General features: G+C 41.2%; 1 protein-coding gene across 1 annotated transcript in view; it reads right to left on the bottom strand.

The window, feature by feature from the left end:
• Positions 1-13,481, bottom strand: part of HECTD4 (HECT domain E3 ubiquitin protein ligase 4) — a 66,854-nt gene that overhangs the window by 37,158 nt on the left and 16,215 nt on the right. Inside the window, exons 7-21 of the mRNA XM_039561307.1 lie at positions 12,939-13,109; positions 11,943-12,135; positions 10,420-10,581; positions 10,211-10,324; positions 9,863-10,003; positions 9,300-9,532; positions 8,753-8,898; positions 6,912-6,982; positions 6,280-6,385; positions 5,587-5,707; positions 4,610-4,738; positions 3,319-3,443; positions 2,033-2,186; positions 1,645-1,745; positions 632-830 (exon numbers count right to left, since the gene is read on the bottom strand). Coding sequence (XP_039417241.1) covers positions 632-830; positions 1,645-1,745; positions 2,033-2,186; positions 3,319-3,443; positions 4,610-4,738; positions 5,587-5,707; positions 6,280-6,385; positions 6,912-6,982; positions 8,753-8,898; positions 9,300-9,532; positions 9,863-10,003; positions 10,211-10,324; positions 10,420-10,581; positions 11,943-12,135; positions 12,939-13,109 — 2,166 coding nt within the window. The remainder of the gene's footprint in view (positions 1-631; positions 831-1,644; positions 1,746-2,032; positions 2,187-3,318; positions 3,444-4,609; positions 4,739-5,586; positions 5,708-6,279; positions 6,386-6,911; positions 6,983-8,752; positions 8,899-9,299; positions 9,533-9,862; positions 10,004-10,210; positions 10,325-10,419; positions 10,582-11,942; positions 12,136-12,938; positions 13,110-13,481) is intronic.

A 13,481-nucleotide genomic window follows, 5' to 3' on the forward strand; every position in this document is an offset into this window, starting at 1 on the left:
TGAGCCATAGAACAAACTCCTTCCCTATCAGTGAGGGGCTGATCCTGCTCCCAGCAAAGCCAAAGGTTTGTCAGTGATTTTGGTGGGAACATGAGGAGCCTGGGGGAGTTTAATCAGTAATGGGTGACATTAATATTGAAGATACTCCCATTAGTTATTTATGAGCGTCCCAGAGCTTGCTCTATGCCAAAGAATAAACAGCAGCACTTAGCAAGCAGCTCTCTGATAATACAAAGTAGGTAAGTGCTATTGGTTGTTTTCCTAAAATGAAAGTACTTGTTCCTATTAATCCAGGTAAACAAGCTATTTATCATCAGGGAAAAAGGAACCTTTCCAGCTCTGCCCAGTTTAAACCAGCTGTGCTGATCAAAGGAGGCAGCTGGATTAAAATTCGGGAAATAAGGAAAACTGAACATCAGTAAAAATGTCCAACTTGGACTGTCTGAGCCGGCCTGAAGTCATTTTTAAAAAAACCAGAATTGATAGCATTTCTGAGGAGGAAAAACCAACCCAAACCACCCCTGAGCCCCCAGCCCCTGAAGCCTCCCACACTTCTCCCATGGCAGAACTGCCACTACTTTTTTTGAGGGAATTCCCTCACTGCAGAGGTGCTGAGCTGGCACTTGCTTACCTTGTCATAATCATACTGGGAGGAGCATCTGTTGTCAAATCTAAGATACAAACAGCGGGCTCCTGGAATGTGGACAGTTTCCTTAAATTTATAGTTATCCCTGACGGGATGGACTGTCTCCACGGTCTTCCCAGCAGCCCAGGGAGCAGGGATCTTCAAACCAGTCAGGAATCCTGGCTCTTCCTTCTCTTCCAGCATCCTGAAATTAAGAGGGAGAAATTGGGCCTAAAATACAGCACACGGATTTCTATCAATCAGACATTAAGATATAAAATACTTAAAATCACTTCTCAGTACTGATACAGGGACACAAGGAACTGACTCCTGGTTTTAGGCATGACTGGATTGAGGGAATTCATATATTCCATATATTATTATTATTATAATATAATATAATCATATATACCATTATTCATACATTATACATATTCTTATTCACAAAAATCACATCATCACAAATTCTTTAACACTACAAATCCTCCAATGCTGCAAATAAGCATTTTCATTTGATTTTAGCTGTTCGTTTCTGTTTCTAAGCAGGAGCTGGAAAACTTTGAGCTGAGACACAGCATTTAAATGCAGGAGTTAAAAATGTTATTTCTGTCTGTAAATTAAACCATTTAATGGCTTTGCAATGGTTTTAATTCTGTATCTCATGCTGCCAGAGCAATTTACATTTCCTCTTGATGGTCCTCCTTAGCCTAATTTATTGTGAGAGGAACATTTAGAATTAATTCCTAATGCTTGAGGTGAGGGAAAAAACCAAAACAAACCATATTCTGTGTAAACAACCTGAAGATATTAATAGTTTAATTCTATATACAGAAAAAAATTTGGAACTAATTGCCTTTTGAAAAAGCTTATATAAAACTGAGACAGCCTTAGAAATCATTCCAGCATACCTTTAAAAGTTAATTCAAATAAAAACTGCTGCTTTATCCCACAGCAATGGCCAGATGGACATTACAGTTCAGTTTATCCCATGAAAAGACCCAAATGTAAAGAAAAATCACCTCTCATCAGGTAACTGCTTCCCTTTCTGCTCTGGAGCACAACTGGGGGAACTGTTCAGTTCTGAGAAAACTGGAGACTGGGTTTTAAGCAGCAGTGCAGTCTGTGGCCCAAAATACACAGTGTTAGGGACATGCAAACTGGAAAGCATTTTAAGAGCTCATTATTGAAATAATTAACAATCCTACTGTTGCTATTGACAATAAATCATTACTGAGCAGCTCCTGGAGCAGTCAAATTTAACATTCAGCATCAGCAGCTTTGGCAGCTGCTGAGAAACTCTGAACTCTGATGTGTGGATGAGCCTCTGCAGGAGGCTGAGCAGCATTTTGGAGGCTGCAGGCCCCAGGGTTGGCCCTGGGCAGCCCAGGGGTGGCACAGAGCCCATACCTGGCTGGTGTAAAGGACCAGCTGCACCAGCTGAGGCATCAGGGCATCAGCCATGGTCAGGGTCTGCAGGTTTGGGTGCATCAGGGATGTCAGCAGCACAGGCAGCAGGTGGCCAAGCATGGTGGCCTTTGTGATCTGCTCCAGGCCTTTTAACCTGTAAGGAGAGCCAAAGTTACACAGAACAACTCTCTTCATACTGCAGCACTTCTGCTTTTAGTCACTTCTGAAACTACCCAAAAAATTGACTTTAAGAGAATCCGCACAGACTGTGCAAGAACTTCTCCTAGGAGGGTGTACTTAGGAGAAGAGCAGTGCCATCAGAGACTCCAGGACTGTTTTATCTTGTAGCAGCAATTCAAAATTCAGCAGAGAATGTTTGTATTCTATTAACAAAATCCCCAAAACAATCTTGAAACCACTACAATTTCTCCCAAATGTCAGTGACCTTGAATTGCTGACAATTCTCACTGAACAATCAGAGAGCAGAGACAGTAAATCAACAGTTTAATAATTACTTAGAGAAGGATAAGCTCCCCTGGGCACAGGATGAAAGTCCCCATCAAACACAAATGCACCAGTGTGGATATCAGCTCCCAGCACATGGAGCTCAAAGGACTTGAAAAGAATCTGCAGCTACAAAAATATATTAGAACATGAACTCATCTGAAAATATCACCCAGGAATTGTGTGCTGTCAATAAACACAACTAATCTTGCAGGCACAGAGAAGCAGAAAGTGCAACCTGAAGCACAGCTGGGACCGGAGCTGTTTGTTTGAGGAGAGAAAAGTTCACAGCTTTTGTTTCCATCCCATTCCCAAGGTGTACTTTTAAGAGGAGGAGAGACAGGGAAGGGCAGGTGATGGAATATGTGGGATATCAAACCAACATCCAAGGCTTGTCATGGATAAATATCTAGTCCAGCTACTAGGGATGTAATAATCAGGAATTTAAAAATAAACAGATTGTTCTACCTTACAGGAGTATTCCCAGCTAATTAGAGTTTGCTTCCAGGTATCCTACTCATAAATAGCATTTCACTGACTTCCCAATTTGAGGTTCCTATAGAAATATCAACCTACAGATGATCAGGACTGACATGGAGAGTGATTCTAAATTCTCCACCAGCTGAGTGCTAAACAACTGCTACAGGAAGAAACAGTTCCTGTGCATTCAGAGCTCAAAAATTAAGTGATAAAGACTAATTAATGCTAACAGTGCTTGTACAATAAGCCACAAAGAGCAACAGTTCCCTGTTACCAAATTAGGATCCTCCCACTTGTCTTACCTTTGCTCCCTGTCAGAAATGTCACTGTTAATTAGTGCTGTAGTGACTTGTTGCAGCATTTCTAAGACTTCATCACATCCTGTCAGAATTTGTGTGGCAAGAGACAAAATGCTGGTCTTGAGTTCCTAAGTAAAAAAAAAGAGTTACAGGATACTTAAATTCTTAGAGAATCCCCCCAAAAAGGACGACAGAACAAAAAGATGGATTTCCAAATGAAAAGAATGATAATGTGACCTGGCAGGCCTGCAGCAGGAGATTCATCCAAGACTTAAATTTGATTAATGTTAAGCCCCAAAGTGCTGGGAGAAACTAGGTGCATGTTTTATACAGGATGCACATCCAGTTTCTAGAGGGAAGGAAGCCCCAAGTCCAGCACAGGAGAGAGCTGAGAGCCAGCCAAGGTACAGGACTGGTGACACAATGTCCTAGCAGGGATGAGGAGCACTGCAGAGAGAGAAACTGAACAATGAACACGGGGTGAATAAGTGACACAAGAAAAATACTCCAATATTTAGCATTTACTCAATAAGCCTGAACAAATCACTTCCAACTGCAGCAGCTCACAAGCACACACAGCCTCAAAGAGCAGCAGAGAAAACCAGCTAAGCAAAATACCAGAAATTCAGAAATCAATTCCATTAGAGAAGAATTATTACCAGAACTACTATGACCAGACAACCTGCACTCCAGGGCAAACCTGGCTTCTGGGAGCTGGCTGAAGCAGTGTGAAATGCAGCATTTTAATAAACTTATACCAACTAAAGCCTGTCCTCAAACTTTGTCTTCTAAAAGTTTCCTTGCCACAAACTTTATCCTCTCTGTTTCAGACAACTGATGGAGGTTGTTTGTTAAAACTGCAATGAAGCAGCAGCCAGGTAAGGGAAATGAGAAACCCCTTTTCTATTTATTTAAAAGTATTTTTTCAAGGACCACCTGAGTGATTTGGAGAAGAAAACATGTCTGGGGTAATGTGTCCAGGAAAGGAAATTCCCATGCCAGGAATCCTACTAGCACTTATTAGCTGAAATATATTTAAAATCTCATTTATATATATATATATATATTTAGGAAGGAAAGCATCTGCTCTCACTGATAACAGGGAAAGCAAGCTGGAATCCTGAACATAAAATAACTGCAGATTTTACTCTGGACAGTTTTTTCCTGTTCTCCAGCTACTTAACTCTATCCAAAGGAAAAGAACCAGCAGCAAACAGCAAATGCACTGCAGGAACAAGGTGTTACAGGCACACTGACTGGAGAGAGCCATACTAGAATAAAACTTGGTGTTTACCTGTACCTTCAATGTCTCTCCCTGCAAGGAGCTGTCACTGTCATCATTGTCATCAGGTTTAATCAAAATAGTGTTACTGAGGAGGTGATTCTGCACAGCCATCAGGTACCGCAAGCACGAGGACGCAGCCTTGAACACAAATAAGTAAAACTTTGCATTATCCAAACCCTTGAGCTGGGCAAGCCTCAGACTTGGAAGTTGGAAAGAGGTAAAAAAGGTTGAGGAAGAAGAAAAGCAAGAGCAAAGAAGTAACTTTTTCTATTTAAGTAAAGAAACCAGTTGCAAAACGCTGAATTTTGTGAAGTAACTGACAAAAATATAAAGAGGCAGCAAAACTTTGTTCAGGTTTGGAACATTATAGGAATATTCAGGAACTCTAAGAATTAATGAACTATTAAAAGATCATGCCACCAGAGGGATAAATGTAATTCACACTCCTGAAGGTGATGGCTCCATGCCACTCCTCCTTTCCCACCCTCCTGCAGCACAGGCCAGGACTTCCTGTCCCCTCCCAGTGTTTTTATGGAAGCTCAACCTGCCTTTCTCAGGGAGCTGATCCTGCTGAAAATACCTGCCCGTACTTTTACCATCAAATGTCAGCTTTCACTCATTTCTGTCTGTCACTGATAATTCCTTCAGCCTGTAGGAACCATAATACACAAGTACATGTTTGATTTTTTAAGCTGCTGCAATGCTTTGAATACTGAGATTCACAAAGTTCCTTTAAAATGAACAGGAACCAGAGCAACTGGAAAATAAATCCACGTATAAACCTGTTCCAGCATTACTGAATGATTTACTTTGCTGTGAGAAATTATTCTTTTCTTCCTTGCACAGCACAAAAGACATTCTTCTCCTGGATTTTTTAAGACACAACTATGGAAGTTTCACCTCCACGTACTCAGTGAAGAGGATGGATTCAAGGAGGAAAAGAAGCCAAAGGCAGAGCTACTTCTATCAAAACACATTTTACTTACAGGCACAGTTGAAAGAAGCCTTTGAAAGTCATCTTTAGATACAGTTTGGCACTTGGTGATTAAGACACAAGATTCTCGGACAACAATCTTGAGGATGTAGTGCAAGAGCTCATCATTGAGTCTTCAAGAGAGGCAAGAAAGGTGGAAAATGTTAATCATTAATTAAATGTGCATTTTGTACAGCTCAGCTCATGCTGCAAGCTGGATCCCTGATTATGGGAAACCCAAATTCGGACACAAAAACCCCCCAAGCCTGAAATGTTTAACAAGTGCAACAGATTTCCAGGGGTTTGCTGCACTGTGCTGAGGTAAATCTGTGATTTCTTATGGCTCCTCTAAAAGACTCCTCCCAACTTGAACAGGTACTTGAGACTGGCAGTTTTACTGCTGGAAAGTCACCTATGATATGCAGAGAAATGCCATAAAATCCTATTTATGAAATTATCATTCACATTTATCATGAACACTGCAAGGAACAAGGAATCCCAAACCCAGTCTGGGTACAGAAGCCTCCAAAGTTTGCTTTAAAACATCAAATCTCTCCTCATCCTAATGAAATCTCCCCTTCCCGCAGACACAAACAACATCCAGGTCACACAGCAGGGACATAATGAGCCATTCCAGCAGAAGTTCCTGCAAGTTCACCTCAAGCAAATAACAGAAAAATACTCTATAAATGGGGAGGCTTTTTACCTATAATGATCATCATCTTCACTTCCAAATCTGTTGTTCTGCAGCTGCTCAGCTAAATTAGTCAGGATAACATCCCGGAGCTGGGAGAGGCCACTGTTCCTCTCTCCTAAAAAGGAAATAAAAAACTTTTGCAAAGCAGAATTTTACAGAATAGATTTCATTTCCCCTGATACCTTGTTTAACACAGACTAGAGCTCAGGAATGGCTGCATTCCCAGGGTAAGCAGAGCTGCTGTCCCAGACTGGGAGCACTTTCCCTGCCTGTGGCACTGGTGGAAATTCCCAACACGTTCCTGTGAAGTGACAAATTACTGAGCATCAGCTGCTTCCAAGCCCAGATTCCCATTTCCTGGTGAACTCAAGGACATTATTCCCCCTTCACTGAGGTCTAACGTTTCCTCTGATTCCTGGGTACTTGCAAATATTCCTTTTCTCCACCTGACCTACCCTTGGCCATGCAGCCACTCAGAAGCTGAAGCATTCCACAATTTCCTAGAAAAGCAGATTTAAAATGGATTTAAAGCAGAGTAGTGCCCAATACCCCAAACTGTTCTCCCTCTAAGCTTGAGATGTATTTGATTTTTGTTCTCAGTTAGAAAAACCCCACTCTCACCTGGCATCAGACATTCTCACCTTCAGTTAAGACCAATTTCAACAAATTATTGATTTCTGCTTCTCCGGGATACAGGATATTTAAACCAGAGCTAAGGAAAAAATAAAGCCATGCATTATTTGATGAATTTAGAAGTGAGCAGAACCATTTCAATGGACATGTGACAAATGGCACCACAGACTCAGCATCTGATGGAACATTTACAATGTCTCTGTAAAGGCTTAGAAGAGCATCCTCCAGATTTTAACATCAATATTAGGAAATATGCAGCTGTTTTCTCCAGGAATCTCTTGTAATCAACTATATTTTATTGTTTAGGTCCCGAAGCTTCTCCAAGAGCTATTTGCTTCCCTCTGGAAAACTCCCCATTAATCACATGCACACAGGGCAGCACAATCAGTTTGTTAAGAAACAGAGGTGTCAGGAAAAATTATAATGGCTCAGAGAAAAACTCCAAAAACTCTGGTGATGGGGTAAGAGCTGAGGCTTCTCTGTGACCAGAACAATGGAAAATACAAATACAATAATCAAGAAATCAGTCACTAATGCTACAGTTTTGTACTTCCTGAAGACTGGCTGTACAGAGGTGTTAGTTTAAGCTACAGAGGAGCTCCTGGAAGGAGCATTTCAGGAACACCCCAGCTCTGCAGAAACATTCCAGGTGGAGACTGTTCCCCTCTAACTTCTGATGAACTCTGTCCTTTCTATGTGAATTCCCCTATCAAGACCACAATCACTTCAAAGGAGCACTTCATGCCTGTCTGAAGTACTGAAATCACTATGCAACTTTGCCATTTCCTTTGCCTCTTCTTTTTCAGTAACACTCTCACAGAAAACTGGGATGTTTTTCAGCTTCACACTGAGAGCACAGATTATTGCAGCTTCCTTCCCTCTAGCTCATGCTGATCCACGCAGATAGAAACCTCAGGAAAACTTATCACACATTGCCAGCTACCTTTGAGGGTTCCATTGGCACCAGAATCCCCCAAGGAGAAAACAGGAGGAAGGAAACATCACCCAATCCCCACGTTGGAGCTGTTTAACAAGTCACTGGAACACCCAGGGTTAATAAACAAGGTGTCCTTGCAGGTGACAGTAGACACTTTTCCATGTCAGAAAGCAGGTCCCTGAAAAAGCCAGGTAATCCTCCTGAACTCTTCACTCAGAGTTGCACAGAGCCACAGAAATTTGGAATGCTGTGATTCACACCAAGAAAATGCAGGTTGATCTTCAAAAGATTTTGGTCTCAATCTCTGGAGCACTTCCCACTGGAACAGGTTCTATTTGTCCTTGGCACGCTGGAGCCAGCATTCCTTGGCCCTGAGGTTTCCATTATCTCCTTTTCAGGAGATACCACCACACTTCTTTTTTTCCCTGGGCATTCAGTCTCAGAGCATTCCTCAAGTATTATTAATCCCTCCAGTATTATTAATTCTGCTCCTCCTGATGTTCCTTCTGTTCAAGAGAACTCCAGTGTTGTCACTTTAAGAGCTGTCAACACCAGCTTTGCCTTTTTCTCAACACCACAGCCACTAAATAAGGAACTCATTCAAGAAAACTTTGCTTGAATTTAGCAACTATTTTATAATAAACATTAGGAAAAAAAAGATCCATAAGAAAGACAAGAAAAAAGCAACAAGTTAAAAGTATGGAAAGTAATTACTACCTGTTACTTCATCAAGACCAACACACATTTCTCCCACAGACAAACTGTAATAATTTTATCCTGACTTCAAATCCATCACACTAAATTTTCTCATATTAATTTAAAATTAAACTGAGTACAATTGCTGTGTTCATCAGTCACTACATTTCAAACAAACTAAAATCTAAAGTTGAACTTGATAGAACAGATACTCACCTAATAGCCAGACAAACTTCCTTCTGGATTTCAGAGCAGATCTGATCCCTTGGGGCCATCAGTAACTGCCACAGTAACAGGCCAGACCTTCTGACAATATCTCTGTTCCTTTCAGTTTGGGGGCTGAAGAAAAATTTAAAAACCACCTAAGAAAAATTAAACACAACAATATTAGTATTAAAAATATAAACGTTACTTACATTAACTTATTTTCTGCTGTCAGTTTCTTGAACCATTTGTGTGGGCCTAGAAATTTGAGAGCCAGAATATGATTTTGAATCAAAAATGAGGGAAAAATAGAAAGAAAAAAGGAAATAAACTCTCTGGGTTTTATTTTAATCTGTAAAGATAGAGACTAAATTTAAATTAGGGCTCTTAAATGAGTATGCAAAATACTGCAAAGCCACTGCTAAATCAACCTCTATTACATGGATTCCAGTGGAGAAAAAAAAAAATTGAATAAAAATGAAACCAGTGGTTGCCTGTACTCCAAAGCAAGTTTTTAATTTTTCCATGTGAATTTTGAAGTGCATTTAAGGTTCTGTACCTGGAAGACAACGAGGATGCAGCGGATGATGCAGGTGTCTCCATTGACCATGGCCTTCTCCATAATGTCACAGATGCTGCTCAAGTGATGAGCTTCAATGGGATGCTGCTTCCCCAAAAAATTGCTGATGGGGAGGTTGTTGCTGGCTGCCAGGAGGTTGAGTTGGTGGATGCACATGGCACCAACATGGTGCAGTAACTGGTTAATGACCTCGTTTGTGGTTGTTGCATCCCCTGGAAGGAGAGGAGTTCAAACGCTGTCTACAAACACAGACTGCATCATCAGCCTTTGCTTCTAAAATGCAATAAATCAACTTCAGGGCACAAAAGGATTACCCAAAACACCTTTTTAATGTACTGAAGGCAGCAAGAATCTGTGATCTTCCACACATCTTATTCTGTGCTTTTCCCGCTCTTAAATCAAAGCTAAACCACGACCAATATTTACAACTCTTTTCAGGAATGAACTCAGCTTTTAAAAGAAAGGCAGTTTCTGTTTATGCTCTGAATCTCCTCTGTTTCACTTCCCCTTTGTACAAAGTGCTGACTTGTGGGTTCCCTCACCTTTGGGCTCTGCGATGACGTGACTCACTCCCAGCCTCTGGCACACACAGTGGAATGCCTGGTTCCCAGGATTGCACCACTGATCAATATAATCATTGGAGCACGTCCAGATCATGTTATTCATTGTATCATAACAGGCACCTAAGAGAAGGAAAATATTTCGCACATCAATTTGGTAGAAAACCAGACTGAAGCATCTTGTAATGGCGATGTAAATCCAAATTATTTGCTTTAGAAGTTTATAAAATTTCACCACAGATATGCAACCTCGCCCACTGCAGAGTTGCTGACTGCAAACTCAAACCCAGATGGATTCTTTGGGATCTGAGGGGCTGCAATATTCCTTACCAAGCCCTGGCACCAGAGCCCCCCGTCCGAGCGAGCTGCCCGCAGCATCGATGAGATCTGCCCTGCTGGTGAACTGCCCATCCGAGATGTTGAACACCAGGCTGGAGGCAAGAACTACACAGAAACACAGCTCCAATCAATTCCTGAGAAGTTTATTGCATTTCAGACAGCCAAGGACTCCCAATCTGTCACAAATGGCTCTGACTTACTTTTTAAGGAGGACAAAGCGCTGGTGCCCCCGAAGAGCGAGCGCGTGGCCGAGCTGCCCGAGCCCCCCGGGGGCGGCACCAGCATCACCAGGTACGTCCCGCACGTGTAGATCGGGGTCTTCCTCAGCATCTTCAGGGGCAGCCCACAGCTCGTGTTGGCAGCTGCAACGTGCACCAGAGAAAGGTCACAAAGTGCATTTCTGCAGAACAAGGCAGAGCTCTGCTCAGGGCTTCAAAGGAATCGGTATTTAGAAGCTGCGTTAAGAAGTTTCCACAGAATTCCAGAATGGTTTGGGTTGGAAGGGACCTTCAAGATCATCCCATTCCAACCTTGTGGACAGGGACACCTTCCATGAGACCAGGTTGCTCAGAGCTCTATGAACCTGGCCTTGAGCATTTCCAGGGATGGGGCATCCATGACTTCTCCGTGGAGGGATGGCCTCCCAACCCCACACAATCAGCATCAATCCCCACAAGGCTACAAAGAGTTTCACGGGTTATTCAACCAAAGAAAACAACTTCAAATTAAAACCAATAAAGAATTAGGTATAACCAAAACTATGAAGAGTTGTGTGGTGAGAATTACATTGAAAACACTTGGAGCCAAATGATCTCCTCACATACAGAGATCACTTGAGATTCAGTATGCATTTACTATTCTAAGGTCTCCTGCTCCTCATGAAATGTAGACAGCCCAAATGATCTCCCTCTTGCAACAGCTGATCAACACTTTTTGAGTGCTGACTCAAGAATTACCCAAGAATAGCCACTTACTCTCCTTTTTCAGTAGCACTTGAGTTGTTAAATGGCAAAACACAACCTTTAAAATAGCTCTCCAATCTAACTCCTTGCCAAATTCCCTGGAAGCAGAGCTATTTCATGTATAATTTATTTTTATGGAAATACTTTCAATTGTTTCAAACTGAAGAAAGAAAACTCATGACTTTTGAAGGAAGAATAGAAATAATTCAAGATAAACTGAATAAAATCTTAAGAAAAATCTTACAAAGTTCTGGATCATCCTGAAAGCCATCAAGGTAGTTCATTCAAGATTCCTTCATTAACTTGGGTTGTTTCCATAAAAATACCCAAACACTGTGCAGATGACCTCAAAAAAGTGCAAAATCACCTCAGATCTGGAATATTCCAGTGATTTGTGAAGCAATAGTTCCATTTTCAAACCTGCAGGCCATTTTTACACACCAATTAGAAGCCCAGCTGAGCTGCCAGCAGAGAAATGCAATTATCAGATTCCCCAAACTAGTTCAATAATGGAATTGGAAAAGGGTGTTACAAGCATTCTTCCCATTTTCCATTCCTAAACTTTCCTCACAATCCTAATTTAGCAAAGGGGCTGATAATTCCAGCATTAAGCAAATACTGTGTGGATCTTCCAAACACGTATTTGGGGAATAAAGACAAAAAATACACACTTTTTTTTTTTTAAACCTGTCCTACAAGGTCAGTAATGACCAGGATGGATGCTGTGTGTGTTAAGAAATGAAAAGTAAAGCGTTTCTGACCTGCCTGGTCCTCCTTGAGGGTGTTGGAGATGGTGGAGCCCGTGAGAGCAGCGAGGGTGGCCGAGGGGGAGGCGCGGTACCGGGACAGGCGGCTCAGCAGCATCTCATTGATGCTCTTGGCAGATTCCCCCTCCTTCCTCATCAGGATAATTCTTTCCTGCAGAGGATTTGCTATACAAATGCCATTTTCTACCTAGTAAAACGGGGGGGGAAAAAAACTACTTTAGATGTTGAAATCCATAGGTGAGAGGCCACCCGAACTGAGCTGTAAAATGAACCACCACAATGTATCAGGTAGGGATACAAAGTGAAACTTTGCTGACAGAAGTTCTTGCAAAAACAAAGTTCTGAAAGCAACACAGGAGTATTTTTTTGTTTGTGACTTTATGGTTCAATAGAATAATTTAATATTGAGATAATTAATAGGATATCTTCTATTTACACCTATCCCTAAAGACAGAAGTGCTTGTCATAAATTTGAGTTTATTTAGGAAACTCTGCCTAAAAATATATAATCCTCTTGTATTTTCTTAGTGGTGTTTCACTTGCAAATCATTTAGCTCTGAAACATTTTTCCAGCCAAAAAGTGTGAGCAATGATTTCCTCAGCCCATGATGTTCAGGGGATGTTTTACTGCAGGATGAATCTCTTAATGAAGATGTGATTTAGAGCGTTAGGGATTTTCCATGAGTTGTACTACTACAGCCTCCCAATTCCAGCTCCACCATCCCACTCCATCCTCCTCCGCTGAGCAGAAGTACAGACATTAAGAAATACATTTTATGCTACAAGAGAATTCATATTGCTAAATATAATAATCCTCTGGAGATGGAATTGGACAGTTCACCTTCTGTTCTGTTCAGTTATTTCACATAAATCCATTCAGATCACACCCATAAATATCCAAACCTAATATGTCAATTAGAAAATGCTCATTATTAATTAAACTGGGTTATGCTACCAACATCAGGCATAGGAAACACATGATTTGCTTACTATAATTTCAAAAATATCCATAAAGACAGAGTGGCCTTTGGGGGTTTTTTCGTTGAGGCTTGCAGGAGACCAAATCCAGTAGAAAAAGGTGCCATCTGAAGAAAGATGTACGGTGGTCATAGTGCTGCCAACTGGGAAGTGATTTACTGGCATTGGGATTATCTGACATACCTATGAGACAGAGAGCATCTTAACGGATCTGATTTTGCAGCTTGGCCTTAGAAGTATGAACAGTATGAAAAATAAATAGAGATCAAATGCAGTTAGTGCAGAAGAGGCTTAATATTGGACTTAGCAGTAGCATTACATTGATTTATTACCAACAGCTATTCTACGATATTTGCCAAATATCCAAACCAGCTCATATATCTCCAATTTAACCTATCTAAAAATAAAACTATCATCTCCTCTCTAATGATGGAGAACAAACCCACAGTCCCACAAGGAAAACACACATCCTATTGAGCCACCTACTTTCTGCAACTTCTCTCAAACATTGCTTGAAAGTTGAGAAGAAAAGGGGAATCTAAACATTCTCAGTTT

The sequence above is a fragment of the Corvus cornix genome, chromosome 15 (genome assembly GCF_000738735.6).
Source record: "Corvus cornix cornix isolate S_Up_H32 chromosome 15, ASM73873v5, whole genome shotgun sequence".
Classification (NCBI taxonomy): Eukaryota; Metazoa; Chordata; class Aves; order Passeriformes; family Corvidae; genus Corvus; species Corvus cornix.